General features: G+C 41.6%; 1 protein-coding gene and 1 long non-coding RNA gene across 2 annotated transcripts; one reads left to right on the forward strand and one right to left on the reverse strand.

The window, feature by feature from the left end:
• Positions 1-4,448: 4,448 nt before the first annotated feature.
• On the forward strand, positions 4,449-5,945 carry LOC108676791. The gene is made up of 3 exons (XR_001931192.2): positions 4,449-4,546; positions 5,349-5,456; positions 5,819-5,945. It is a non-coding gene; the product is annotated as an uncharacterized LOC108676791 (long non-coding RNA).
• Positions 5,946-19,467: 13,522 nt separating this feature from the next.
• LOC108676786 (protein NDRG3-like) lies at positions 19,468-24,477 on the reverse strand (the record flags this gene model as incomplete). The annotated part of the gene is made up of 5 exons (XM_018164923.2): positions 19,468-19,830; positions 22,325-22,409; positions 22,945-23,061; positions 23,831-23,985; positions 24,317-24,477. Coding segments are annotated over 5 exons (799 nt in total), but the record flags the coding sequence as incomplete, so codon positions are not given.
• Between the last annotated feature and the right edge of the window lie 3,102 nt (positions 24,478-27,579).

Here is a 27,579-nt window from a genome sequence, read left to right on the forward strand (position 1 = left end):
CTGAAAGTGTGTCACTATTTGAACAATAGAACCTATCCATTTTTCTGAGTGTGTAAAGTTGACATTAACTCATTAACTGAAAATGAAACAAAAAACCGCCCCATTCACTGAAAACGAAACAAAAAACTGCCCCATTCACTGAAAATGAAACAAAAAACCGCCCCATTCACTGAAAACGAAACTAAAAACCACCCCACTTCACATTGCGGAGCTAAGTGTGTCTGGATGACCCACCCACACAGGGGCAAGAAAGACAAATCATACATTCATTTATTTGAATGCTGCAGTGACGTTCCACCACAGCAGGTAACCGCAATTGCTAAATAATATATAATTACCTAAAAATATAAAAGTAAATAATTTATTACTTAGTATTGCTAAAGAAATCCTAAGTAATCACAACATACAAAACACGCATCACCCACAAAAATGAAGAGTCATTTTATCCAAATACTGACACACTTACACAAATATTACTGAAACACACATCACAATTTGGACAATCTCGCCTCATTTTCTGGGAGCGCGCAGCAGGTCTCAAGAAACATCGTTTTTTTCGAAAAGATTTAAAAATTTTTAATTTAAAACATCAATAATGTAAAGATATTAAATCTATAATACGATTAAACACGTACAGGCTTCGGTATAGACAAAACAACAGTGTTGCAAGACGAACAGACCCTATTACGCACGAACACACACAGCTTCTGTATGGAAACACGAGAATTAGTTAAGTAGTTACTATAGCAACGCACTTTCTGTTCTGATGCGGGTCATTTTGGGTCATCCTGACACAGTTTGCTTTACACGGCAAAAGGCTATATATACGTCAGCTCCCTGCTTCGGGTGCGGGTAAGAACGTGTGTGACTAATCGGACAATATCGCACATTAATTTTTCTTAGTGAAAGAAGCAATCCACCAGACATCGGATGTAGAGTTAATTGTTGTGTCGTTGAATCAACGTTCATTAAACGTTTTTACAACGTTTTTCCGACGTCATTGGTTTATTGTAAAGGTTTCTGCAATGCACAAGCTTAGACTGTCACCTCTTAACCCTTTAAGGTCCTCTTAGCCCTTTACCCATTAGGGACCTTTTGTATCGTGAACAAAATTAGAATATCACATTGCATCCCTACAACATTGCTGATAATCACTGAAGAATATGATAAGCGATATATATCTTCACCTGGTCTTAGCGCAGACTGGAATTACACTTTTCGAAAAAACGCCGGTCTCACCGGCGTTTTTTTGTGCACGGCTGCCCCGTGAAAAAATCACCGTATCGCCGTTTTTTCTGATGATTTTTGGGTTTCTAGTGTTAAATTAGAAAAAACGGAGAGACGGCGAGTTTTACGTGACGACCTGTAACTGAAATACCGGTAGTACCGTGTAACGGCGATTTTTAGAACAGTATATAGAGGCAATGTACTTATCCTATTGAACGAATACGCTTCATAAATAAGCAAAAAACGTCATTTTGAAAGGCGACATATTTGTACAGCTGGGCGCTAAGGGGCTAAAGACATCAGATGTTCCAACAATACACAAGCTGAGACTACAACAGCGACGATGCAAATACAAACAACAGCAACAACAACAAGATTGTTTTCAGAACCACGCGGCTAAATGATCGACTTTTAGCACATATATATCAATATTATTATTTTTTGCAGGATATTTGTTTTTAATAATCTTTTTGTTTTTATTATATTGTGATGATGACTTTGTGTACACTCACAGAAATGGATGAGATTTTGTCCAAGTAGTAATGCACTTTTGGCCTCGCTTGTAAGTCATCCTGCGTGATCCAATTTTACCCGACAAAAGGGCGTACGGTTACGAGCAGGAAGTGTGTGACTATTTCGACAATTTGACCCATTTATTCTTTCGAGTGTATAAATGGGAAGGGGGAGGAGTAGGGGGCATTTCGCGCTCAAGTGTAAAAAGCATGGAAATGAATAGCGCTATATTTTCTGAAGAAAATGCTCATGAATTTGTGCAGAAAATATAATATAAGTAGACTATTTATATACATGTGACGTTGTTGCTATACTATATAGCGCCACCGCTGCCTGAATCAGAGAAAAAAAACCTCGCTACAGTCAAAGAAATAAGTGGGACTTGTCAAATAGCTATGGAATTTTTGCCCCCTTTGGGTCATCTTGTCTCTCAGTTGGCCCAGTAAACATGCATATCAGATCTCGGTCCGTTCTATGCTCGTGCTGCGGGTAGGGCAGTTTATTACTATTTGAACAATATCATCCATTTAATTTTCTGAGTGTGTGCCGTTGCTCCTTTAGCCATTAACTTAATTTGATTTTTGCACAAGGGAATGAAATTTTAGGCCTATATATATATATATAGTATCAGGCAGCGAAATCTGTGCTACAGCCAAGCAGGGTTGCCAGATAGACCTTTTCCTGCCAAATTTCGAAACGTTGGCATTTTTCAACACCGTTGGCAGGTAAAAATCTACGTTAGCCTAAAATTTTTTGTCATTCTCGATGTATACGACCAAGAAAAATTGAATTTTGCGCTTAAAATTACAAAATTACTACTAATAGGGCATTTTGTGAGCTAAATTGACAGTTTTCTTATGGCAGCATCAGGCATTTCTGAAGCGATAAATCACGGATACTTTTATTTCGGTTAAAATCTTTCTGAAATTTTACTAATCCGATCCCTCAAACGTTTTCATGAGACGAATCCCATTAAATACTACTAATAATAGCGGTTTCAGTGTTTATTAGGCCGTGAGCCTGTCGCCGATTCTTAATTAATAGCATCGCAGAACATCCACAGCTTATTGCGGTCTCGAACACGCAACTCACTGCCTCAATTCTACTTTGCAGAATAGAGGAATTTTTGCCAAAAAAATAAGAATACGTCACCTTTTTCTCGGAATAATGGAAACATTTTCAGAATAATTTGAGTCTCCTCGAAAATTATTTTCAAAATAATATGAGTCCTTTGAATATCTTTCAGAAATAAATCATTTTTTGACCGCCGGGCGCCGGATGCTCCAAGGCGTTCTCAGTGAACAGTGATGTGAATATCAGTGTCTGAAGCCCCGCCCACCACGGTGTCGTCACCACCAGCATCGTCGTGATTGGTCGAAGCACCTGCGCCTGATGACGTAGTCGTGACGTCATCACTCTTCTCGGTCACGTGACTGGCATCCGTCTCCTCATTGGTTGGCGAGCCTCGACCCTCGTCGGGAACAGAGGGAAGGGCGGAGCCTCCCTTCACGGCGGGGGGGTCCCCGACGAGGGGGAGGGAGTTCTGGCGCCCCCCCAACCGGCGGATGTGGACTGCTACGGGGGGCGAGGGGGGGGTGTTGGTTAATAGGGAAGTTTAGTTGAGGGCGTTAGTTTAGTACCCCTCTCACCGAGAGGGGGTTATTTTGGGGGTTAATAGAAGAGGTGAAAGTATGAATAGAATTAGAAGAGGGTTGAGGATGTGCTCCTCAAACTGGGGATGTTATTATTTTGGGGTTTAATAGGAGGTGTGAAAGTATTAAATCAGATAAGTAAACATATACCTACGTACTACATACATGTATACCAAAGTGGACAGCATTATAGAAAGTGTTATCCCTATCGGGATAGGATACATATAAAAAACTCAACAGTGTTATATACTATATAGTGTTATATACTATAATAATATAATAAATATAATATAAAATTAAAATAAGTGTTCATAGAAGCAAGCTACGTTAAGTTAAGAAACTACTAAAAATAGCACAAGGTGTTCACGAGACGTCATGACGTTGAAATATCTTCGATATAATGTTGATATAACATTGAAACAACGCTGAAATAACGTTGAAATAACATTAAAATAATGTAGACATAACCTTGCTATATTAATATAACGTCTATATAACGTCGAAATAACGTCGATAAAACGTCGATATAGCGATGATATAACGTCGATATTACGTTGAAATAACGTTAAAATAACGTAGTTATGACGCTGATATAAAGTTGAAATAACGCTGAAAAAAACGAATAAATTACGTTGAAATAACGTTAAATAACTTTTGGGAGTTGCACTAGTGACCTGTGTTGGGTTAAGTAGTGACGTAACTCAGTGTCACCAGCCACACACCAGCCACTAGTCACTAGCGCCACTAGCCACACACCGACCACTAGTCACTAGCGTCACTAGCCACACACCGACCACTAGTCACTTACCATGTGCAGTGTTCATATGTGTGAGTGATGTGGTCAATGGAATGTTCATTGTTAACAGTATATATATCTGTACACAGTATACATGTCTCTTCAAAGTATTTCTATATATATCTGATCACAGTATTCATGTGTTCACGGTATATGATCATATTTCACACTTACAACACTGGAGCATATACATTCGACCCACCTACACATCCGGCAGCCTCCAGGTTATGGGTTGAATTAACCCCATCGTCCCCCTCTCAGGAGTACAAGCCCTACACAGCCCTCGACATCCCCAAGGACCTGCGGGTGACCCTCCTCTCTAACGCCCCCAACCCATACGGGGTCCTGCAGTCCAAAGGTGGGGAGTCACGGGGTCCTGCAGTACAAATATGGGAATCACGGGGTCTTGTGATTCAAAGGTGCAGAGTCGCGGGGTCTTGCGGTCCAAAGGTTCGAATCACAGGTTCTGCGGTCCAAAGATGGCGGAAGGGATCTTGTGGTCCAAAGGTGGGGTAGCCACGAAGCCCTGCAGTGCAAAGGTGGAGGAGTCACAGGGTCTTGTGGCCCAAAGGTGGCGGAGGGAATCCTGCGGTCCATAAGTGGGAGTCCCGGTGTCTTGAGGCTCAAAGTTGGGGCGTCACGAGGTTCTGTGATGCGAAAGTGAAGGAGCGTAGATATGTAACATATTGGTGCGAAAATAGCAACAATAAGTTAGGTTATGTAATAGAAAATACCAGCAAGAACTACTCGCTGTTATAGTCAAGAGGAAGGATACCTGGATGTCCCCTAGGGAGGAGGTCAGGGAAAATCCATGAGACTCGGGATGAAGGTTTAAGGCTGTGCACCAGCGTAACCGTGGGCGGAGCTGCCCAAAACTCATTATAAAATAATACATTAGACCTGCGTGTACAATACATTATTAAATAGGGTAAAATATACAGATACTAAAATATCTATGATCGTACAAATATTAGACTTTGTCTGCCATCCCAGCGACGGATGAGTCGCAGCTGTGCTCGTTGTACGCGGTGGTGGGGGCGCTGTTATAATAATACTACAATATATAATAGCCTACAATAGATATGCTACAACAATATCTTTTAACATACAATATTTATACTACAACAATATCTATTAGTACTAATAAGACCCGCCCCCAGCTACGGGGGAGCCCCCGCTGTGCATGTCGTACGCGGTGGTGGGGGCGCTGCGCCAGGCCATCGCGGCCGCCAGGGCGGACGCCGGCACCCGCGGCTGGTTCGAGATACGTGAGTTCTATACAATAAATTACAATTAATTTAATAGCAAAAATAATAAGGCTTGATCTTGACAGACATGAGTTCAAATTTAATGAGAAGGGATAGGTTAATATTTGCCTAAAAGCGTATCTCATTCATAGCCTCGTACATTGACATAGCTTCTTTTTGGCTCTATAAGCCAAGAAGTGTGACTTCTATTTAGGAACTCCGGTCCGAAATGTCACTATTGCCATTTGATAAAGAAATGATTTACTTTTTGTGAAGAAATTATAGACTTTTCATGAAGCAATTATTTACATTTTATATCAAAATTATTTATTTTTAGTGCAGTAAGTAAGTAATAAATTTAAAGTAATTGATTTATTTGCTAGCTCTGCCGCTGACGGTCGAGCGCATCCAGCAGCTCTGCCTCACCGACGCCTCAAAGTTCGAACTCTGAGCCCGCAGCCCCCGACACTTGCGGTGATCCTGAGTGATGTGGAGATCCTGAGTGATGTGGAGATCTATACGGTAATAAAAAATATAACTCATTACTCACTGCAGTGAGTGACAGAGAGCGCATTTTCTCGTCGACGAAAACTTGAGGTCACGGACGGACGGACAGACGGACATGGCGAGCACAATAGTGCATTTTTTCCATAAATGAGAAAATGCGCTAAAAACGATTTACGTTTTGCGCTGGTCTGGGTCATCCTGACACAGTTTTTTGCGGAAAATGGGTATTTGAGTGTCATTTAAAAAATGTGTGTTCTATTTTTGACGACAGTATGTGACCAATTTTTTCTATATCAATTGAAGTTATCAATCAAGTTATATTGTCCTATAGTCACATTGTCCTAATAGAGACATTTTTCTGCAAGTAGCACAGATGCACCTTTATGCGCCAAAACTGTGTCAATATGACCAACTCAAAAGCATCGCGATTTGGACCATGACCCTGTCACTCGTCTGAGTGTGCGGTTATGCGCTACGCTTTCTGCATGTGAAAGTTACAAGTGACCGCCACTATATATATAATTTCGTAACATTTTCACTCCTTTATATAATTCGTATGAAAGTGCATTTGTTTATTCGCAATAAATGTCTTCCAGTTACGAATAATAAGAAATATATCGTTGGATAAATCCTATAACCTTGTATTAGTAGGATTAAGCATAAACAACACATTTGTATTAGACTTAAAAATATTTCACACATGTTCATCTACTATTAAATTCATTCTGATTAAATAAATATACTATTTGAATTATGACTTTCATTTAATGTAACATGCATGGAAATTTGCTATTACTGCTCAGAAATATTAGGCTTGCTGCCACTCATGATTGGGGTGGAGTGGCCCAGTGGTTACAGTTGAGAGTACCAAGATTGGAGCAGAGAGGCGCGGGTTCGATCCCAGCTCTGTGCGCCAGTTTCTGGTCAGAATCGGCGAGGAGGCCGGGCGGTTAAGCACAGCAGAATTTTAGCCGTGAGTTGCGAGTTCGAGACTGCAACAAGCCGTGAATGTTGTGTGATTTAGATTTGGCGACAGGTCTAACGGTCTAATCAAAGCTGACACCGCTATACTATATATACAACACATGCGCTTTAAAGCATAACCAACCATTTAACTATTAACAAGCGCAATTGAATTTAACTAGCGGGCAGATTGTTAGGGCATTCGGTATAGGATTATGAGCTGATACATTCATAGTTATGAAGTAGTGATCAAAATTATACTGTTTAGCGAAGCTTGCCGCGGTTCGAACCAACGACTCGCTATACTCCCATCTCAGTCTGCCGCGTACAGGGGGCGAGCACCGCCGGGACCTCGTTGACGAAGTAGTGTAGCTGAACTATAAAAAATTGCAAAATTTATACATAAATAAACAATAAATACGTAAACTTCAAAATACATTGTAAGTAATAACCCTGGGTGAGGATGGAGCAAAACAGACATCTTAGGCCCTTGATTCATTCAAATAAATAAACTTTAAAGTTCGGGTCACGACATTATTGCTGGAGAAGTCGTTTTCTTGAAAGCAGTGGATCACTTCAAACTGTCGGTCTTAATGGTATATATACATATACTTTGCAAGCACGGCAGTTTCTCTCCACAATTGGTATATTGATCAATGCACCACACCACCATATGGTCTGTCCATTGGGACAGACCATAGCAATTCACTGCTAACTTGGTAGGAAAAAGTTCGTTTGTCTCTTCCAATTTCCACAAATTACAAAAATTATACTGTTATAAAAATTCACATACGTCTCCTAATTGATGAGTGGCGTCATGACATGCGTCTCTGCGTTTCAACCCCATCACCTTGATGAGTGGCATGCTCCGGTGGGGCACTCACCTTGATGAGTGGCATGTTCTGGTGGTGCACTCACCGTGATGAGTGGCATGCTCTTGTGGGGCACTCACCGTGATGAGTGGCATGCTCCGGTGGGGCACTCACCGTGATGAGTGGCATGCTCCGGTGGGGCACTCACTGTGATGAGTGGCATGCTCTGGTGGGACACTCACCGTGATGAGTGGCATGCTCTGGTGGTGCACTCACCGTGATGAGTGGCATGCTCTGGTGGTGCACTCACCGTGGTGAGTGGCATGCTCTGGTGGGACACTCACCGTGATGAGTGGCATGCTCTGGTGGGACACTCACCGTGATGAGTGGCATGCTCTGGTGGTGCACTTACCTGGATGAGTGGCATGCTCTGGTCGTGCACTCACCGTGATGAGTGGCATGCTCTGGTGGTGCACTTACCTGGATGAGTGGCATGCTCTGGTGGTGCACTCACCGTGATGAGTGGCATGCTCTGGTGACATTACCGAGTCCTCGTTGATTAGATTTATCTCATCTTGGCGCTTCTCCACTGAAGATAATATTAACGCTCTACTAAAGCACTAAGATGTACAAAGATATATATTAAGTGCAAAGTTTAATGTCTATCAAACTGACAGTTATAGAGAAATCCTTACCGAAATAGGTTACGTCATCTTCAAGCCGTCAAGAAGCTTACGTTAGATTACTTGAATTTTAGCATGTACGAATCCCTCGATTATCATCTGTTGCATAGTAAAATAAAGTAATAAAGTATCGGAAAACGCTATTACCGTTCACATGCGCTAATTTTTCCGCACAGTTCATCAGTATTATATTGTTTATTTATTTATTGACGAACGCCGCATTAGCACCTGTTTGGGGGTGGCTCGTGAGTTGTTGCATACGACTTTTGTGTTACATACCAAGTAAAATTAAATTAGAAAGAGATTATAGTTATACCAAACTTTTTTCACGCAACAACGATACTAAGTGTAGTGTGCGAATTGAAGCCGTGCGTATACACTCCTGTAACTCGTCTGTTGTGTTAGCAGTGTATCCGCACACAAATTCCACAGTTCTTTAGAAGATACTAATTAACCTCACATGGAATTTTTGGATCGCATAGCTGTTAAATTCGCGAACGAAATCGAAAATATTAAAAATATAACTATACGTTTAAAAATTACTTTTTAAAGACAACACTTCTAAAGAATCGAGTGTTCCCAATGTTACAGATGTACAATGAATTTCTCATTTTATTTACGAATATTAAAAAAAGTAAATTTTCAGTTTATTTTAATATATAATTTTTTTCAAAATTATTTATTCTGTTAATTGATTCATGCATTGCCTCCGACTTCACACAAGTGTGCAAAATTTCAGGTCAATTGGACAGGTAAAAGTGTGTTACATATCAGTTATAAGATTTGTAGCTGACAAAATTATTTTTTCAATTTTTTTAATATTGAAAAAAAAAATAATTTTTGAAATCATTTATTTTATCATTTGATTCTTGCATTGTCTCCAATTTTACGCAAGTGTGCAAAATTTCAGATCGATAGGATAAGTAGAAGTGTATTAAATTTCGATTATAAGATTTGTAGCAGACAGTGCAGACAGACAAACAAACAAACAAGAAGTGAAGTTAAAGAGAAGTGATGTAAAACTAAGACTCATCCTTAGTTCATATGAATGGGAGATTTAACCAAAAATGAATGTATACTCATTTATAAAGCTTCTAAAATGCCAAAGTTTTTAATTGAGCGATCGATCATATGGAATGATGTTTCAAGTTTCTTCTAGAGGATATGAAGCACGAAAGAAAGAAAATACAATTTGGCTTCTAATTTCGCCACCCCATAATTAATGCTTCTTAGTCAAGACTTATTTCATCATATTCAGTTGGATAGTAAAGGCAATCTGGCCAATTTTATTGGCAGATGGATTAGGAGCCTTCCTCCCAGTTCTTACGAAAATCTATAGGCTATGAAGCACTTGTCGGCATAATTTCAATGTGTTTAATACGCGAGTACGATTACCTTGTAAATATTAATGGATTTACCTTAACAATTATAATGCGTTCATATCATTATAATTTTATGATTGAGTGGAACATGCAGAATTTTCTACAAGCAACTTTCTGTGCACTTAATTGAAGCTCAACGATATAGCCAAGGTAAAGTAACTTGACATATATATTCAAACATAATGCATCTACTTGAAGTGACTCTGTGTTTCAATTTAAAATGTTTTTCCAGAGGTGAAGATTCAAGGATCAATTTGTATTTCATGATTCTGTGAACGCTATAATACTTATTATTTTATTTTATAATCCTAATTCAAGATTTATGATGTTTTCTGTATTTCGATATTTGAAGATATGAATATGAATGAGCATGAGATGAGGAATCTGAAATCATAACCAAACATTGATTGCGTTGATGACGTATGAATTTAATGATTTATAATTTTGATTGATATAACGCCTAGAGACGTAGCGTTAAATGCCGCAAGGTGTTTTCAAGATTGCCGGTTGGGATTTTTTCCAAATTGCATTGGAGATGGACTTGTTCTTTTCTTCTAAAAGTGCCATCCTCCAGTTTTTCATGCTGTTCAGTGAAGTAACTGTATCTATTTTTATTAATCCATTACTCCTACAACTTTTACAGCTTTATTTAAGGTACGAGATACGATTCAAACCGGAGATTCTGAACAAGATCTTTTCTTGATTTTGTGTCCATAGGATCGCGGACGACCTTCTAGAAAGAGAGGAGGTGTCCGGTGCCAATCTGGCGTCTAATTATAATTATATTCATTATAATTGAGTCGTAATATTCACTAGAAGTGATAAAGATTGATGGAAAAGTACTAGACCTGAGTCAGCACGGACATCACGTGATAGATCACGCGACCAAGACCTCAGTAGTGGGTGAAAGCCATGATTCTATATAAAAGGGCTGGGAACCTTAGTAAGGCCTCAGAAGCTGATGAGTACGCACGCCGCGATGCTACTCGCGTTGGAGCTGCTCCGACGTATAAACGGTCGACGTCTTAGCTTTACCTGTATCGTATCACTCATGTATTACGACCCCGTATCAAGAGAAGTTCTCTAGACAGTGACTTAGTCATCCCTCAAGAACTTAGTCAACGAATCCCGGTCCTCAGGTGGCGCTTAATATTGCGCCTGACAAAGTTTAACGGGTTGCAGGTAGAAACTAGAAGGTAATGGGTGGAGGCAAAGGGTTAAGAGTAAAGTATGAAGGGTTGGGGTAAAGGGTTAAGAGTAAAGTATAAAGGGTTGGGGTAAAGGGTCAAGTGTAAGGTATTAAGGGTTAAAGGTTGAAGGTAAAGGATAGAAGGCAAGGGTTAAGCGTAAAATAAAAAGGGTTGGAGGTAGAAGCTAGGTGAAGGGGTAAGTCTAAAGTTTGAAGGGTTTGAAGTGGAAGGTAAAGGTTTGGAAATGGAAGGTAGAGGGTGGAGGTAAAGGGTTGAGGGTAGTGTATAAGAAATAAATGATAGAATGTAGAAGGGTAGAAATAAGAGGTTAGAGAGATGAAGTTAAGTAAGAAGCTCTCTCGCGTGACATAATATATATATCAGGTGACTTGTCAGGTGACATACCAGGTGGCATTTCAGGTGACATGTCAGGTGACATATCAGGTGACATATCAGGTGACATATCAGGTGACATGTCAGGTGACAGGGACGTCTGAAATAACCCAGCATTGCCCAATACCAGCATAATTTTCATACTTCACCCCGTGCGCAAGCATACTGCAGAGCAAATTAGCCAACATAATTACTTGCTGAAAGCCACAGGGACTAAATTCCTTCATGGATGTAAACCAACGAGCCAATGACCCGCAAGCCGCCAAAACAATGGTCGTAACCCACACGCTAAACCCCAAAATATTTCTATTCCATGCAGCCTAGCCCCTTCCCCACTTTCGATAAAGAACGCCCTGCGCCACACTGCTACCTCTCCAGCCTCTCCGTTCTTCTGGAGGCTAAACCTCCACGCTTACCCCCTGCTCCCCCTCCTTTCAGTAAATTCGGTACCAGCTTGCGGAAGAAGTTAAACCAAACCTAACCTAACCCCTTCGCGGTATCGCGGAAAGGTGGAGAGAATGGGGTAAGTGTGGAGGTAGAAGATGCTGGTGAGCGTCAGGGCTGGGCTTACGCCTGCGAAGTGGGTAAGGTGATGCGACAGTCCGGTGCGGGGCCGTTCCCATTTACGGCAGTCTGGTGCGGTCTGCGGACCCTGTGGCTTACGGCATTTGTAAGAAGTGATAGTATGGGCTTAAATCATTGGTGTAGGAGCTATTGGGCGTAATCCGTTTGGAGTATCAGCTTGTGGGCTGAGGCATTGCTTGTTTCAAGCTGGTGTGGCGAGATGAGGCAAGTAAGAACAGCTGCATAGGTGTTAGACTGACTATTTCTATTGCATGTAGAGGGTTGGCATTGGCTTTTGGGCTGATTTAAGAGTCAAATTTTTGGGCTACGGCAGCGCTCCCAGGTGACATATCAGGTGACATATCAGGTGACATGTCAGGTGACATATCAGGTGACATATCAGGTGACATATCAGGTGACATGTCAGGTGACATATCAGGTGACATGTCAGGTGACATATCAGGTGACATGTCAGGTGACATATCAGGTGACATTTCAGGTGACATGTCAGGCGACAAATCAGGTGTCATGTCAGGTGACATGTCAGGCGACATATCAGGTGACATGTCAGGTGACATGTCAGGTGACATATCAGGTGACATGTCAGGTGACATATTCTACACGTGCATTGTTGGAATATTTCCAATTCAAAGCCAAAGCGAATAATTCACAAAACAAAAAGCAACGTATCATTCAGACTAAGCGTACACAGTGACTTATCAATAGATGGAAGCGATAGCAAAGCTGGCAGAGAACCTACAGGAATTTGATAGATTAACAAAAAATCCTATAAAAAATGATGCATAGCTAACCACATCCATAAACACACATCACAATTCCACTCTTTTTTTCACTGCTGCGATGGGGGACAATCTAAGTTATAACTCAAGCACTGTCTTAATATAATAATAATAATAATAATAATAATAATAATAATATAGCAGTTTCAGCGTTTATTAGACCGTAGGCCTGTCGCCGATTCTTATAACATCACAGAACATTCACAGCTTGTTGCGGGCTTGAACGCGCAACGCACTGCTACAATTCTGCTCTGCCTTATTAGGGGAGCATGTCGGTCAAAATCGAGAATTTTGGCTTTTCCGGTTTTTAGTTCCATCTTAAGGGGGGAGGTATACCCTAAAATTTTCGGATTTGGCTTTTCTGGTATTTAGTATCGTCTTAAAGCTGACATTCTGACCTATCCACCGGTACCAAAACCATATTTGTACGTTGATTTATGCGTTCACGACAGATCCCGAAGGGTGGGGGGTGGTGGAGCCCCTTAACAAAACCTATGAGAATAATTCCGTCCTGGGTCTATATATGTGCAGTCTGTGGCCTCGCAGCTCAGTCCAGCGTTGCCAGATGGTATATTTCTATACCAGATTTCACAAATCTGGTATTTTTAGAAGGTGTCTGGTATGAACATTTTAGATCTGGTATATTTGCCTAAATCTGGTATTTTCTGACTTACTGCAAATTTACTGCATTAAGTTCCACCTCTGAAGTTTGAATTTCCTCCAACGTAGGCGTGGATTATAAAGATTACCATCAGAGTGGCGCGACTAGAGGTTTCCCGCCATTTTTGGAACCGCAAGTTTACCGCTTGATAACTTAACCCCAATTTAATTGTTAACATATAACAAAAGTGCTTAGTGCAATATGAGCATGAGAGTGATGATCCTCGATTGATTACTGATCAGTGATGAACTGATGATATGGCCTTGGACGAGTGAGATTGTCGAATCGATCTCTGCGACGCAAGCTCCACCATTTTTCTTTGGTGGTTTTGAATTCTAGAGTGCCACTTATTGGAGTGCCACTTGAATTCTGGGGTGCCATTCAATATTTCACTGATCTTGACAATTGTCATCCATTCAGGGAACTGGCTGCCTACTGCATCACCTGTCTACTTTGACCTGTCTCCAAAGCATTCGTGGTACAAGTGTATTCACAAGTCACCTATGTGAAAAACAAGCAACGGAATAAAATTTCAACTACGGTACTGGAGTCCCTTATTCGGACCAAAAGCTATCTGCTCGACCGCAAGAAGTGATCACACCCGAAATGTTAGATTAATAGGTACAATATGCAAGCATGTACAAAAATAAGCAAAATGACGATGACGTGTTTCCGTGGCTTGCTCATGTTGAGCGAAGAGGGAAAAAGTGCCACAATGACACTGATAAAAAGAAGGAAAAAGTGTCAATGTAATCAAACACAGGAAAAGAAAAGTGTCAAAATGTTTCAAACAGAGGGGAAAAAATATAACGTGTTCAATTTGGCTAATTATCGTCAAGCCAGATAACTGCACTGTACATAAGATAATTTTTTTTCTAACCAACGTTCCTGACGAATAGTTTTATTAAATTTGGAGGTATTAGTCTGTTTTTGAACGATAGAATTTCTGGTATTTTGAGCTAGGCAATCTGGTATTCTCGCCAAGAAAAAACCTGGCAACACTGGCTCAGTCAACAGTCAGCCACGAGCTGTCATGCTGGAAGGTGTGCATGCAGTCGTTCTCTGCATCGCTGAGGGAATTCAGAGTGAAATAACGCTTACCTTTGGTATCCAATCTACGTTATATGCCTTTACATAGCGCGCGCCGCCGTCGGCGGTTTATTGGCTTTCCTGAAAAGTTACAATTTTCATCTTAGAAATCTATCTCCTCCTATAAATCTAAAGCTACAGCAATGAGAGATACACCATTCGATTCGTAATGAAAAGAGCTAGCGATTGTCAAGCCATTTTTTATCGTTTTAGTTTGAATTATATATTGCAAAATGGGGAGGATTGGGGGGAAATTTCGAAAATGTAAAATTTTTCAGAAAAATCATTACAAGATGGAAAAAAAATTAAAAAAATGGCTCGACAATAGCTAGATATTGTTTTTATCAATCGAATGATATGTCAGGCAATGTTGTGGCACGTAAATTGTATGATGCAATAAATTTTCTAAAGTACCCCTTTTTTGGCCGATTTCTATGAATTTCACGTTTTCTTTCATTTTTTTTAGAAAATTTCACATGAACAACATAGTCGTCATTTACGAATTTACATGTGTACCAGGTTTGGAGATGATCCTTCCCTGAATGTACAAAATAGACTTTGCTAGACATGCTCCCCTTAACCGCCCGGCCTCCTCGCCGATTCTGACTACAGAAACTGGCGCACAGAGCTGGGATCGAACCCGCGCCTCTCTGCGCCAATCCTGATACTCTGAACTGTAACCACTGGGGAGGTTGGTACTTATTTAAAAGACAAAGTTATCGCACATATACTTCAAATACTGGTTATATACAATTGCGCTGTGCCGTACAGTCCATTCCAGCTAATTTTTTTAATTGCTTTTAAGACATTCCAGCTAAAGTCTAAAACATGAATGAATAAAATCCTGGAAATATACAAAACTTAATTTTTCGGAACAGTTAAGTCTAAATGAAAATGGAGAAATTGTTGCTAAAAATATGAATAAATTTATACTATTCCCTAACATCTGGTACTTGAATAATCCAAATTTCGATCTAGTCCCCCATTCCCTTCAACCGAGGTTAAATATCAAATCTTAATAATTCGTTAAATATATTTGATAATTATATATATGTGATTACATTTATTAATTTTAAATATTCGTTAGCTTTTTTGTAGAGAAACCCGATAATTTTTAAAGTTAAATAGGGTGGCATGGAGCAGCGAGAGCTTCTTTCATTTCAACGTGCATATTCCTAAACTTACAATCGTTAAAGTAACTCTAATAAAGTTCTAATAAAGTAAATTATCTTTTTGAAAACTTAACGCCCAAACTTAACTCAACTCTGGTGATCTTACACTCAGAGAGATGAATGAGTCTTCGTCTAAATATTGATACACTTTTTTCAGTTATTGCACACCCAATTTGGTCCGGAAAATGGGCGAACCAGGGCTCTGGCCTGCTGTGGGCCAGAGAGCGAGTCAAAATCTGGACAGTATATGACCCATTTATTCCTATGAGTTGACGGTCTACGACAATCGTAAGTGTTGCGGCCTTTCAAAATTTATACACTCAAAGAAATCAGTAAGAATTTGTCCTATTAGCGATGAACTTTTCACCATAGTGTTGGTCAACTTGACCCAGTTGTGTCCAGCAGAAGGGCGTATCATTGCAACACGCTGAAAGTGTGTCACTATTTGTACAATAGAACATATCCATTTTTATGAGTGTCTAAAGTTAACATTAACTCATTCACTGAAAACGAAACAAAAAACCGCCCCATTCAGTGAAAACGAAACAAAAAACCGCCCCATTCAGTGAAAACGAAACAAAAAACCGCCCATTCACTGAAAGCGAAACAAAAAACGCCCCATTAACTGAAAACGAAACAAAAAACCGCCCCATTCACTGAAAACGAAACAAAAAACCGCCCCATTCACTGAAAACGAAACAAAAAACCGCCCCATTCACTGAAAACGAAACAAAAAAACGCCCCATTCACCGAAAACGAAACAAAAAACCGCCCCATTCACTGAAAACGAAACAAAAAACCGCCCCATTCACTGAAAACGAAACAAAAAACCGCCCCCATTTCACATTGCCGGGCTAAGTGAGTCAGGATGACTCACCCACACAGGGGCAAGAAAGATAAATCATACATTCATTTATTTGAGTGCTGGTGTGACGTTCCACCACAGCAGGTAACCGCGATTACTAAATGATATATAATTACCTAAAAATATAAACGTAATTAATTTACTACTTAGTAATGCTAAAGAAATCCTTAAGTAATCACAACATACAAAACACGCATCACCCATAAAAATGAAGAGTCATATTATCCAAATACTGACACATACATCACAAATTGGACAATCTCGCCTCATTTTCTGGGAGCGCGCAGCAGGTTCCAAGAAACAGCGGCTTTTTCGAAAAGATTTAAAAATTTTTAATTTAAAACATCAATAATGTAAAGATATTAAATCTATAATACGATTAAACACGTACAGGCTTCGGTATAGACAACAAAACAGTGTTTCAAGACGATCGAATTAATAGACCTTGCTAATTACACATATAAACACACAGCTTCTGTATGGAAACACGAGAATTAGTTAAGTAGTTAATATAGCAACGCACTTTCTGTTCTGATGCGGGTCATTTTGGGTCATCCTGACTCAGTTTGCTTTACACGGCAAAAGGCTGTACGTCAGCTCCCTGCTCGGGCTGCGGGTAAGAACGTGTGTGACTAATCGGACAATGTCGCACATTAATTTTTCTTAGTGAAAGAAGCAATCCATCAGACATCGGATGTAGAGTTAATCGTTGTGTCGTTGAAACAACGTTCATTCAACGTTTTTTCAACGTTCTTTTTCATGTCGTTGGTTTATTGTAAAGGTTTCCGCAATGCACAAGCTGAGACTGTCACCTCTTAACCCTTTAAGGACCTCTTAACCCTTTACCCATTAGGGACCTTATGTATCGTGAACAAAATTAAAATATCACATTGCATCGATCCCTACAACATTGCTGATATTCATTAAAGAATATGATAAGCGATATATATCTTCACCTGGTCTTATCACAGACTGAAATTACCCTTTTCGAAAAAAACGCCGGTCTCACCGGCGTTTTTTGTGCACGGCTGCCCCGCGAAAAAAATACCGTATCGCCGTTTTTTCCGATGATTTTTGGGTTTCTAGTGTTAAATTAGAAAAAAATGGGGAGACGGCGTTTTTTACGTGACGGCCGGTACCTGAAATGCCGCTAATACCGATTTTTAGAACAGCATATATAGAGGCGATGTAGTTATCCTAGTGAACAAATATGCTTCATAAGTAAACAAAAAATATAACTCAGTACTCACTGCAGTGAGTATAAAACAGAAAATAGCGATAACGCAGAAGGTAAACGCTGCAAAGAGGTCATCTCAGATCTCGCCAATAAGAGAGCGCATTTTCTCGTCGACGAAAACTTGAGGTCACGGACGGACGGACAGACGGACGGACAGACGGACAGACAGACAGACAGACAGACAGGCACAGAGGCGGACATATGGCGAGCACAATCAGTGCATTTTTTCCATAAATAAGAAATTGCGCTAAAAACGTCATTTTGAAAGGCGACATATTTGTACAGCTGGGCGCTAAGGGGCTAAAGACATCAGATGTTCCAACAATGCGCAAGCTGAGACTACAACAGCGACGATGCAAACACAAACAACAGCAACAACAACAAGATTGTTTTCAGAACCACGCGGCTAAAAGATCAACTGTCAACACATATATATCAATATTATTATTTTTTGCAGGATATATGTTTTTAATAATCTTTTTGATTTTATTATATTGGGATGACGACTTTGTGTACACTCACAGAAATGGATGAGATTTTGTCCAAGTAGTAATGCACTTTTGGCCTCGCTTGTAAGTCATTCTGATCCAATTTTACCCGACAAAAGGGCGTACGAATCAGTGTTACGAGCAGGAAGTGTGTGACTATTTAGACAATTTGACCCATTGATTCTTTCGAGTGTAAAAATGGGAAGGTGGAAGAGTAGGAGGCATGGAAATGAATAACGCTATATTTTCTGAAGAAAATACTCATGATTTTGTGCAGAAAATATAATATAAGTAAACTATTTATATACATGTGACGTTGTTGCTATACTATATAGCGCCACCGCTGCCTGAATCAGAGAAAAAAAACTAGCTACAGTCAAAGAAATAAGTGGGACTTGTCAAATAGCTATGCAATTTTCGCCCCGAATGGGTTATCTTGACTCAGTTTGGCCAAGTAAACATGCATACCAGATCTCGGTCCACTCTATGCTCGTGCTTCGGGTAGGGGAGTTTATCACTATTTGAACAATATCATCCATTTAATTTTCTGAGTGTGTGCCGTTGCTCCTTTAGCCGCTAACTTAATTTGATTTTTGCACAAGGGAATGAAATTTTAGGCTTATAGTACCAGGCAGCGAAATCTGTGCTACTGCAGCCAAGCAGGGTTGCCAGATAGACCTTTTCCGGCCAAATTTCAAAACGTTGGCCTTTTTCAACACCGTTGGCCGATAAAAATCTACGTTAGCCTAATTTTTTTTTCATTCTCGATGTATACGACCAAGAAAAATTGAATTTTGCGCTACTAAATACTACTACTACGAATTACTACTAAATAGGGCATTTTGTGAGCTAAATTGACAGTTTTCTTATGGCAGCACCAGGCATTTCTGAAGCGATAAATCACGGATACTTTTATTTCGGTTAAAATCTTTCCGAAATTTTACTAATCCGATCCCTCAAACTTTTTCATGAGACGAATCCCATTAAATACCACTAATAATAGCGGTTTCAGTGTTTATTAGGCCGTGAGCCTGTCGCCGATTCTTAATTAATAGCATCGCAGAACATCCACAGCTTATTGCGGTCTCGAACACGCAACTCACTGCCTCAGTTCTACTTTGCAGAATTGAGGAATTTTTGCAAAAAAAAAATAAAAATACGTCAGCTTTTTTGTCGGAATAATAGAAACATTTTCAGAATAATTTGAGTCTCCTCGAAAATTATTTCCAAAATAATATGAGTCTTTTGAACATCTTTCAGAAATAAATGATCTTTAGACCGCCGGGCGCCGGATGCTCCAAGGCGTTCTCAATGAACAGTGATGTGAATATCAGTGTCTGAGGCCCCGCCCACCACGATGTCGTCACCACCAGCAGCGTCGTGATTGGTCGAGGCACCTGCGCCTGATGACGTAGTCGTGACGTCATCACCCATTTCGGTCACGTGACTGGCATCCGTCTCCTCATTGGTTGGCGAGCCTCGACCCTCGTCGGGAACAGAGGGAAGGGCGGAGCCTCCCTTCACGGCGGGGGGGTCCCCGACGAGGGGGAGGGAGTTCTGGCGCCCCCCCAACCGGCGGATGTGGACTGCTACGGGGGGCGAGGGGGGTTGGTTAATAGGGAAGTTTAGCAGAGGGCGTTAGGTTAGTACCCCTCTCACCGAGAGGGGGTTATTTTGGGGGTTAATAGAAGAGGTGAAAGTATGAATAGAATTAGAAGAGGGTTGAGGATGTGCTCCTCAAACTGGGGATGTTATTATTTTGGGGTTTAATAGGAGGTGTAAAAGTATTAAATCAGATAAGTAAACATATACATACTACATACATGTATACCAAAGTGGACAGCATTATAAAAAGTGTTATCCCTATCGGGATAGGATACATATAAAAAACTCAACAGTGTTATATACTATATAGTGTTATATACTATAATAATATAATAAATATAATATAAAATTAAAATAAGTGTTCATAGAAGCAAGCTACGTTAAGTTAAGAAACTACTAAAAATAGCACAAGGTGACCACGAGACGTCATGACGTTGAAATAGCTTCGATATAATGTTGATATAACATTGAAACAACGCTGAAATAACGATGAAATAACACTAAAATTATGTAGATATAACGTTGATATGTTAATATAACGTCGATATAGCGTCGTAATAACGTCGATAAAACGTCGATATAGCGATGATATTACGTTGAAATAACGTTAAAATAATGTTGTTATAACGCTGATATAAAGTTGAAATAACGCTGAAAAAACGAATAAATTACGTTGAAATAACGTTAAAATAACTTTTGGGAGTTGCACTAGTGACCTGTGTTGGGTTAAGTAGTGACGTAACTCAGTGTCATTGATAATGTGTTGAATCACACGACGATGGGTTGATAATGTGTTGAATCACACGACGATGGGTTAATTACAGTATGTGTTAAATCACACGACGATGGGTTGAATATTTGTTGAATCAAACGGCGATGAGTTGATTATGTGTTAAATCACACGGCGATGGGTTGATTATGTGTTGATTCATCGGACGAGTTCCAACACAGTGGCAGGAGGGGAGCAAGAAACACAGCGTTAGTTCAACACAAATCAACTCATTCATTCAACAACGTACCATAAATCCGATTAATTATACGTGTTTATCATTGATAGAACAATATTAGGATTTAAATTCCTTTAGTTATGAAGCAGTAGCAAAACTATTTCACTAAATGACGTTAAACCAACGTTGATTCCGTTTTAGAAAATATTTAGTCAACGTTATTTCAACCGCTTAGGCCTGGCGGATAGCGTTTGTACACGGGGACAGTTTAGTGGCGTCCACTAAAATTTTTCAACACTAACCACCACTATTTACCGGGCTATTGGTAACGTGTAAAGGGCTACTGGCTCCTACCGTGAACAGTAGCGCCTCTACACGAGGCCAGTAGCCCGGTCATTATCATAACATAATTCGGGGACCGGACAAGCCTCTGTCCAAGAGTCGCTACACTCGGCTTCGAGTAATTCTGGGTCTGATCGATATTAGCTTCTGGTTAGAAACTCCTTCGTGACTTTATGGTCGCCTGAGAGTATGACTAGTGTGTCCTGAGAGTATGAAAAAAGTTGACTGAAGCCCAGTCATACCGAGCTTGCAAGTTGCCCATATGCAAGGCTGCACATAAAGCAGCGCCTCGCGTGCAGTGGAAATTAGCGGCTGATTTACGTACACCCCGAGTCCTGGGCGGCGCTTGATGCTGAATCGGACCCTCATCCAAATATTTTTAGGATAATAGTGGTTAGTGTTAGGAAGTTTTAGTGGACGCCTCAACTGTGTCCGTGCATAAGCAACTTTCGAGTTGAACCTACCAATATATCTACCCTAATAAATTTCTACAGGAACTGGAACTGGCAGGTGTCGTTCTACAGGAACTGGAACTGGCACGTGTCGTTCTACAGGAACTGGCACGTGTCGTTTAACTAATAAGATTAAAAGCCAAATCTCTTTAAAGTCGCTAAGACTCTAATCAGTCGCTAAATCTCAATTAGTCGCTTAGTTTCTAATTAGATTCTAAATCTCTAATCAGTCGATAATTCTCTAATCAGTCGCTAAATCTCAATCATGCAGTCGGTAAATTTCTAATCAGTTGGTAAATCTCAAATCAGTTGCTAAATCTCTAATCAGTAGATAAATCTATAATCAGTCGTTAAATCTATAATCAGTCGCTAAATCTTCAATCAGTCGTTAAATCTTCAATCAGTCGCTACTTTTATAATCAGTACTTAAATTCCTAAACAATGTTTGCTTCGCGCCATACATGAATACAGCGGCAGAATATTGCATTTTAAAGTCGGTTGTTATACATTGCATGAATATTGTGAATAAAATACAACGAGAGTAACGGCACAAATCAAGACTCTTCGATCGAGGCACTAAACACCGTCATTAGTAAGACTAAGCAACACCTATTTAGTTTTGCAACACCCAATTACGCGACTCCACGCAAATGACGTAAAAACAACGTTAAATAAACGTAATTTCAACGTCAAATGCGTGGTGGGAATTAAGCTTCAATAAATAAGGCGGCACCCACCATAGCCTTGGCCCTGCAGTAACAGCAGCAGCGCCTCTATCACCTTGCCGGGCTGCTCCTCCAGCACCAGCCCGCAGTCCTGGATCTGTGGTGCACGTCATAGTACATACATCATAACACTGTGTGCAGGTGTCTGTCACTGTATCCAGCAAACACATCATAGTGTACAGTATACAGACGTCACAGTATACAGCAGACACATCATAGCACACGGCACACAAATCATTATACCTACATATGTTACACACAGGACAAACATCATGGCATACAAGGAGAATCTTCACAGTACTGAATACACACACATTATACAACCACATCAATATCATAGTATTCTTGGCATGTGTTTGGGACGTAGCAGTCTCAGGCCGAGCCGCTGGAGCGCCGCTCTCAGCCCCTGCAAGCAACTCGTCCTCGCCGCCAAGGAAACAAACATCCCTTATGCTCTCACACATCAACCTGTGCCTTCACCACCCTGAAACACTTATCACCAAGCCGTCACATAAATCCCTTTATCTCTTTCCTTCCTTACATCATAGTCTTCCCCCCTCCTTTTACCTTCACACCTCGCCCACATCCCATGTCTCCCCTCTCCCCTCATTTTCCTCTACCCTCACCCCCACCTTCATCCAGGAGCAGCAGGCAGGGTCGAGCCTGGCGTTGAGGGCGACGGTGTCGTCCACGTGAGGGCTGTAGTTGCTGGTGATGTTCAGGACGTTGCAGCGCACCATACGAGCCTCCTGAAGGGGCAAGGGCGTCATTGGGGTCACTACCCTAGCAAAATTTTGAGGCGTGAACGACCCTGCATTAGGGCCGACTAGGACTCTGGGAAGCACGTGAATCAGCTTATCGGTGTCTGCTTCGGCTCAGGGTTCGAAGGGTACGTAGCCTCTGGGCAGCTTGCTGGCTCGGCATGACTCGGCTCGGCCGAGTTTAGAGTTGCCAGACTCTCAGGTAACTCTAAACTCAGAAGTTCTGACAGAAAATGGTTTCGATGAGGAGGCCACGAAGATCCAGAATAACTTTGCGCCGAGTGGAGTAACTATTCGACGGAAGCCTAGGCGGTCCCCGAATTTTTTTAGGATATAAGGGAACTGGGGGTTAGAGAACTGCTCAGAACGATTAAAGGATACTTAAAACCAAACGAGCGGCATCACTCCACTTAACAAGGGGCGCTCTTCACAGAAGGCATGAAAGTCCTCCATAATCAAATGACCACATCTCAATTACCAAAGGGCTCGCTCCCCAGTTTCACAGAGGGCGTCACCCAGCACATCAAATAGGGTGCCACATCCACTCCAAACAGGCACCAATCTAGAATGGTCCCTCCCCCACCCACAAAGTGCGCCCCATTACGAACGCGGGCCAAACCTCATGCAGACAGCCGCCATACACAAAGGCAAACCCGCATACACACGAGCACCTACCACCCCACCCCCCCCAGAGACACCTCCCCACCCTTCAGAGGCCACCTCTCTCGCCCCACAAAGGGCACCCCCACGCCCTCACCTTCTTCTTGTCGGGGTCCATCTCCCTGACGCAGCCGATGTCCGTCCTAGCGACGTAGGTCTCGATCAGCTGTGCCAGGTTGCCAGCGTTGACATGAGACTCGAAGAGTTGACGGTACATTGTCACCACGTCCTGGCTGCACTGATCCACCTTGCCTGGGGAAGACAGAGTTATGGCAACACTGTCACCACGTGATGGCTACACTGCTCCACCTAGCATGGGGGAGGACAGAGTCATGGCAACACTGTCACCACGTCCTGGCTACACTGCTCCACCTTGCATGGGGGAGGACAGAGTCATGGCAACACTGTCACCACGTCCTGGCTACACTGCTCCACCTTGCATGGGGGAAGACAGAGTTATGGCAACACTGTCACCACGTCCTGGCTACACTGCTCCACCTTGCATGGGGGAGCACAGAGTCATGGCAACACAGTCACCACGTCCTGGCTACACAGTCCCGGCAATCATTGTACCGCCACTCACCGAAGTGGTGCCACATGAGGTAGTCCACGGTACCGGCAGTCATGGTACCAGCTTTCAGTTGGTGGATGTTGAGTTTCTGATACCCCCACTCCAGCCAGCCTGAGGTGCCCACTGCGCAATTGATCAGGACCAGAGCATCAACCTGCAAGGGACTGCCATTACTGATATGTTCTCAAATATTATATATTGACACCATTATATATTGAGTGGAAGATTATATTTAGACACCATTATAATATGACGTAAATAGTAAAACATTATAACATTACAATTACATTTTGTTAAGTAAAATGTCTCTCGGCAAACCGGCATTACCAATTGCAGTTATCCTATGAATATTATATATTACCATTTGACATCTCAATTAACACTAATTGTCTATGCATTTACATTAACATTGAAAAATCATATTATAATGATTACCCATTGTATTTAATTATTACCATTATGTACTTATTAAAACTATGGCTTGTGCGACAATCCCTGAAAAACTCGTTAAAAAATAACATAGTTTGTGCCGCAGTCTTTTCATTTTTTTTGGTGAAACTAATGCTAGAAAACGTTTTGATTTCTGGCTAATTTTCAATAACTTGAAAAACGGAAAGCTCATAACAATTAACATAGCATAACATAATATAAAATAATGATGTCGGCGCTGAAGAGTAGGCCTGATGTGGCCTGTCGCCGATTCTTGAACTTTTCGTTAACTTGTTCACTGAATAGCCTTATGTAAAATCGTGTCATTTGACCAGATCTTTTCAAGACTGGTGATGGTTTGAAATAGCTAATAGACTTCCACCGGGTTCGATATGGTGCTAGACATTTCAAGTCTGAACATATATTTTTCCATTGCTTTATCTAGTCTGTTCTTGAACGCGTTCATACTCGGAGCGTCAACGATGTAAACAGGGAGGCGGTTCCACAAGTTGGTGATTGGAAGCGAGAAGAAGTGTTGTCGCGTCAATAAGTTGCAGCGCAGTTTTTTTAGTTTATAGCCATGGCCAGTGGTGGGCACAGCTAACCTAAAAGTTAGCTTCGATAACCGCTAATCCGCTAACTGAAAAGTTAGCTTCGATAACGCTAAAGCGATAAATCACCGAAAAATGTAGCGGAATTTGCCGCTAACCACTAACCGCTAATTTTTGATATATAAATCTAGATTTTGCCTAATTTGGGGGGGGGGGAACTCTGAAAAAAGTCCTATAGAGCTGAACTTTAAGCCTTGAAAAGGAGCTTTCCAAAAAGATGTAGCATGCCAAGATCAGATGATGATCAAGATGTGCGTAACATAAATCATTGAATGAACAAATGAAATTAGGCAGTAGTTGACATTCAACATACAGTTTATTAAAAGAATAATAAATGTTAAGGTTACACCAGGGTTACACACTCCTTTTACTCTGGCTTGCCCTTCGCCTTCATTTCCTCGAGGTGATGATTGTTGCCCTTCATCAACATCAGCCTCTCAAAGTTGGCATCTGACAGGGTGGCTCTCTTGGCACTCAAGATGTCCTAGCCTATGGAAAACAGGCGCTCAACTGCAGCACTGGATGGGATGGCTGTGTTGTACTTAACGAAAAGGTTCATCAACACCTGCTCGCCCAAGAAGGCAACGTCAGTCAATTCCTCCTTCGAGCTGCTTTCCAGCCAGGTCTTCACCAAATTCTGTGCCTTGGACTTCAGTGACCCGTTGCTCCTCCTGCACTCCATGGGCTGAGTAATGCTGCTGAAGAAGTCATCTTCCCCATCCTCGTCATTGCTGGTGGTGCTGCTGCCCTCCTCAACGGTCTCCCTCAGGGCTGTCTCCACGGCGGTCTCCATGGCCTTCTGTACCCTGCTGAGATGGCTGTGATTATGCTTTTCCAGCCAGAACAGGCGAAACTTAGGGTGGAAGGCCGCTGTCAGCTGGCACTCCTTGTCTTCTAGGAGGGACCCAAACCTTTTCGTGATGCCTGCCAGCATTGCGTCCACCAGAGGACTGCAGTACAGGACGTCTTGTGTTACTGCCAGTAACACAAGACGTGATTGGCTGACAATCATTTGATGATGAAGTCAGCCGTCAGTGTGGGCGTGGCACACGGCTTACGATATTTAGCATTAAATCAGAGATTTTAAAACATTTTTAGCGGACTACCAGTTAGCGGAACTAATTTTAGCGGAAGCTAATTGGTCCGCTAAAGGTTTTCAAAGTTAGCTGAACAGCTAATCCGATAAGGAAAAAGTTAGCTTCGCTAATTAGCGGTTAGCGGATTAGCGGAACTGTGCCCACCACTGGCCATGGCCCGGTGTTGGTTCATGATAGAAAAGATATTCATGTAATGAAGTACAAGGGCTCATTTCATCATCGCTTCCAGAATCAAAAGGCATCTTACATTTCTTATGCTTGTTGGTTACCAGAATCCGTGTCAGACGTTGTTTTATTTAAGGAGTCAAGAAGTAAGGACAGAGCGACAGAGGAGGGAAGTACTTCAGACTTCTACAAATAACCACACGCACACGCAATGCATGATGAGGTTGCTAATACACGGGGCTATTAGTTGCGTCTACTAGGCGAGGCTACTAGAATTTGTGATGCTTGATGTGTTCAGAGGCAACTAGCTGGTTCATTGCAGGCAAGGCAAAAAGAGTTGTTTTGAAGCAGTCTATTGCGCTCAGTAGCCGCCCGGCCGTCATACCGAGCATAAGGTGCTTATACACGGGTCTAGTAGTTGCGTATATTGGTTGCATCTATTACAGTTTTGCAGGTCGCGAGCCTATACACTAGTATAGTGTTTTCGGTGCACTGCTGACTGCGCCCGCGTCAGTGCAACGTTGGGAGTTGTCGAATAAGGGTGTGCTCGGTGGAGTCATGCGAGAGCAAGACAGCAGTGCGCGCTACAGTGGGCGAGAGAGAGAGAGCGACGCAACTATACTCGGTATGACGGCCGGGCGGCTACTGAGCGCAATAAGTAGACGCAACTAATAGCCCTACTCTATTGGTCAATAGAAAACTTCAGAGCGCTTACCTTAGGTCGTATGAGCGGCCGACTGCCCAAGTTGCAATGAATAGAAAAACTTGGAAACCAAACCCTTTCTATTGTTTGGGCGATGTTACCAATACATCGGCTTCAAAATAATCTAAGCTAAATCATAACAATTCAGTTTATAACATAGATATTAAGAACGCAATCTAAGACGAGGGGATGGTTCCGGCTGGTATACACAACATTGACCCCCCATTTCGAGGGTGGGTCAGGCTGTAGCGGGTCAGGTAAGTATAACAT

The sequence above is a fragment of the Hyalella azteca genome, unplaced genomic scaffold (genome assembly GCF_000764305.2).
Source record: "Hyalella azteca isolate HAZT.00-mixed unplaced genomic scaffold, Hazt_2.0.2 contig13566, whole genome shotgun sequence".
Classification (NCBI taxonomy): Eukaryota; Metazoa; Arthropoda; class Malacostraca; order Amphipoda; family Hyalellidae; genus Hyalella; species Hyalella azteca.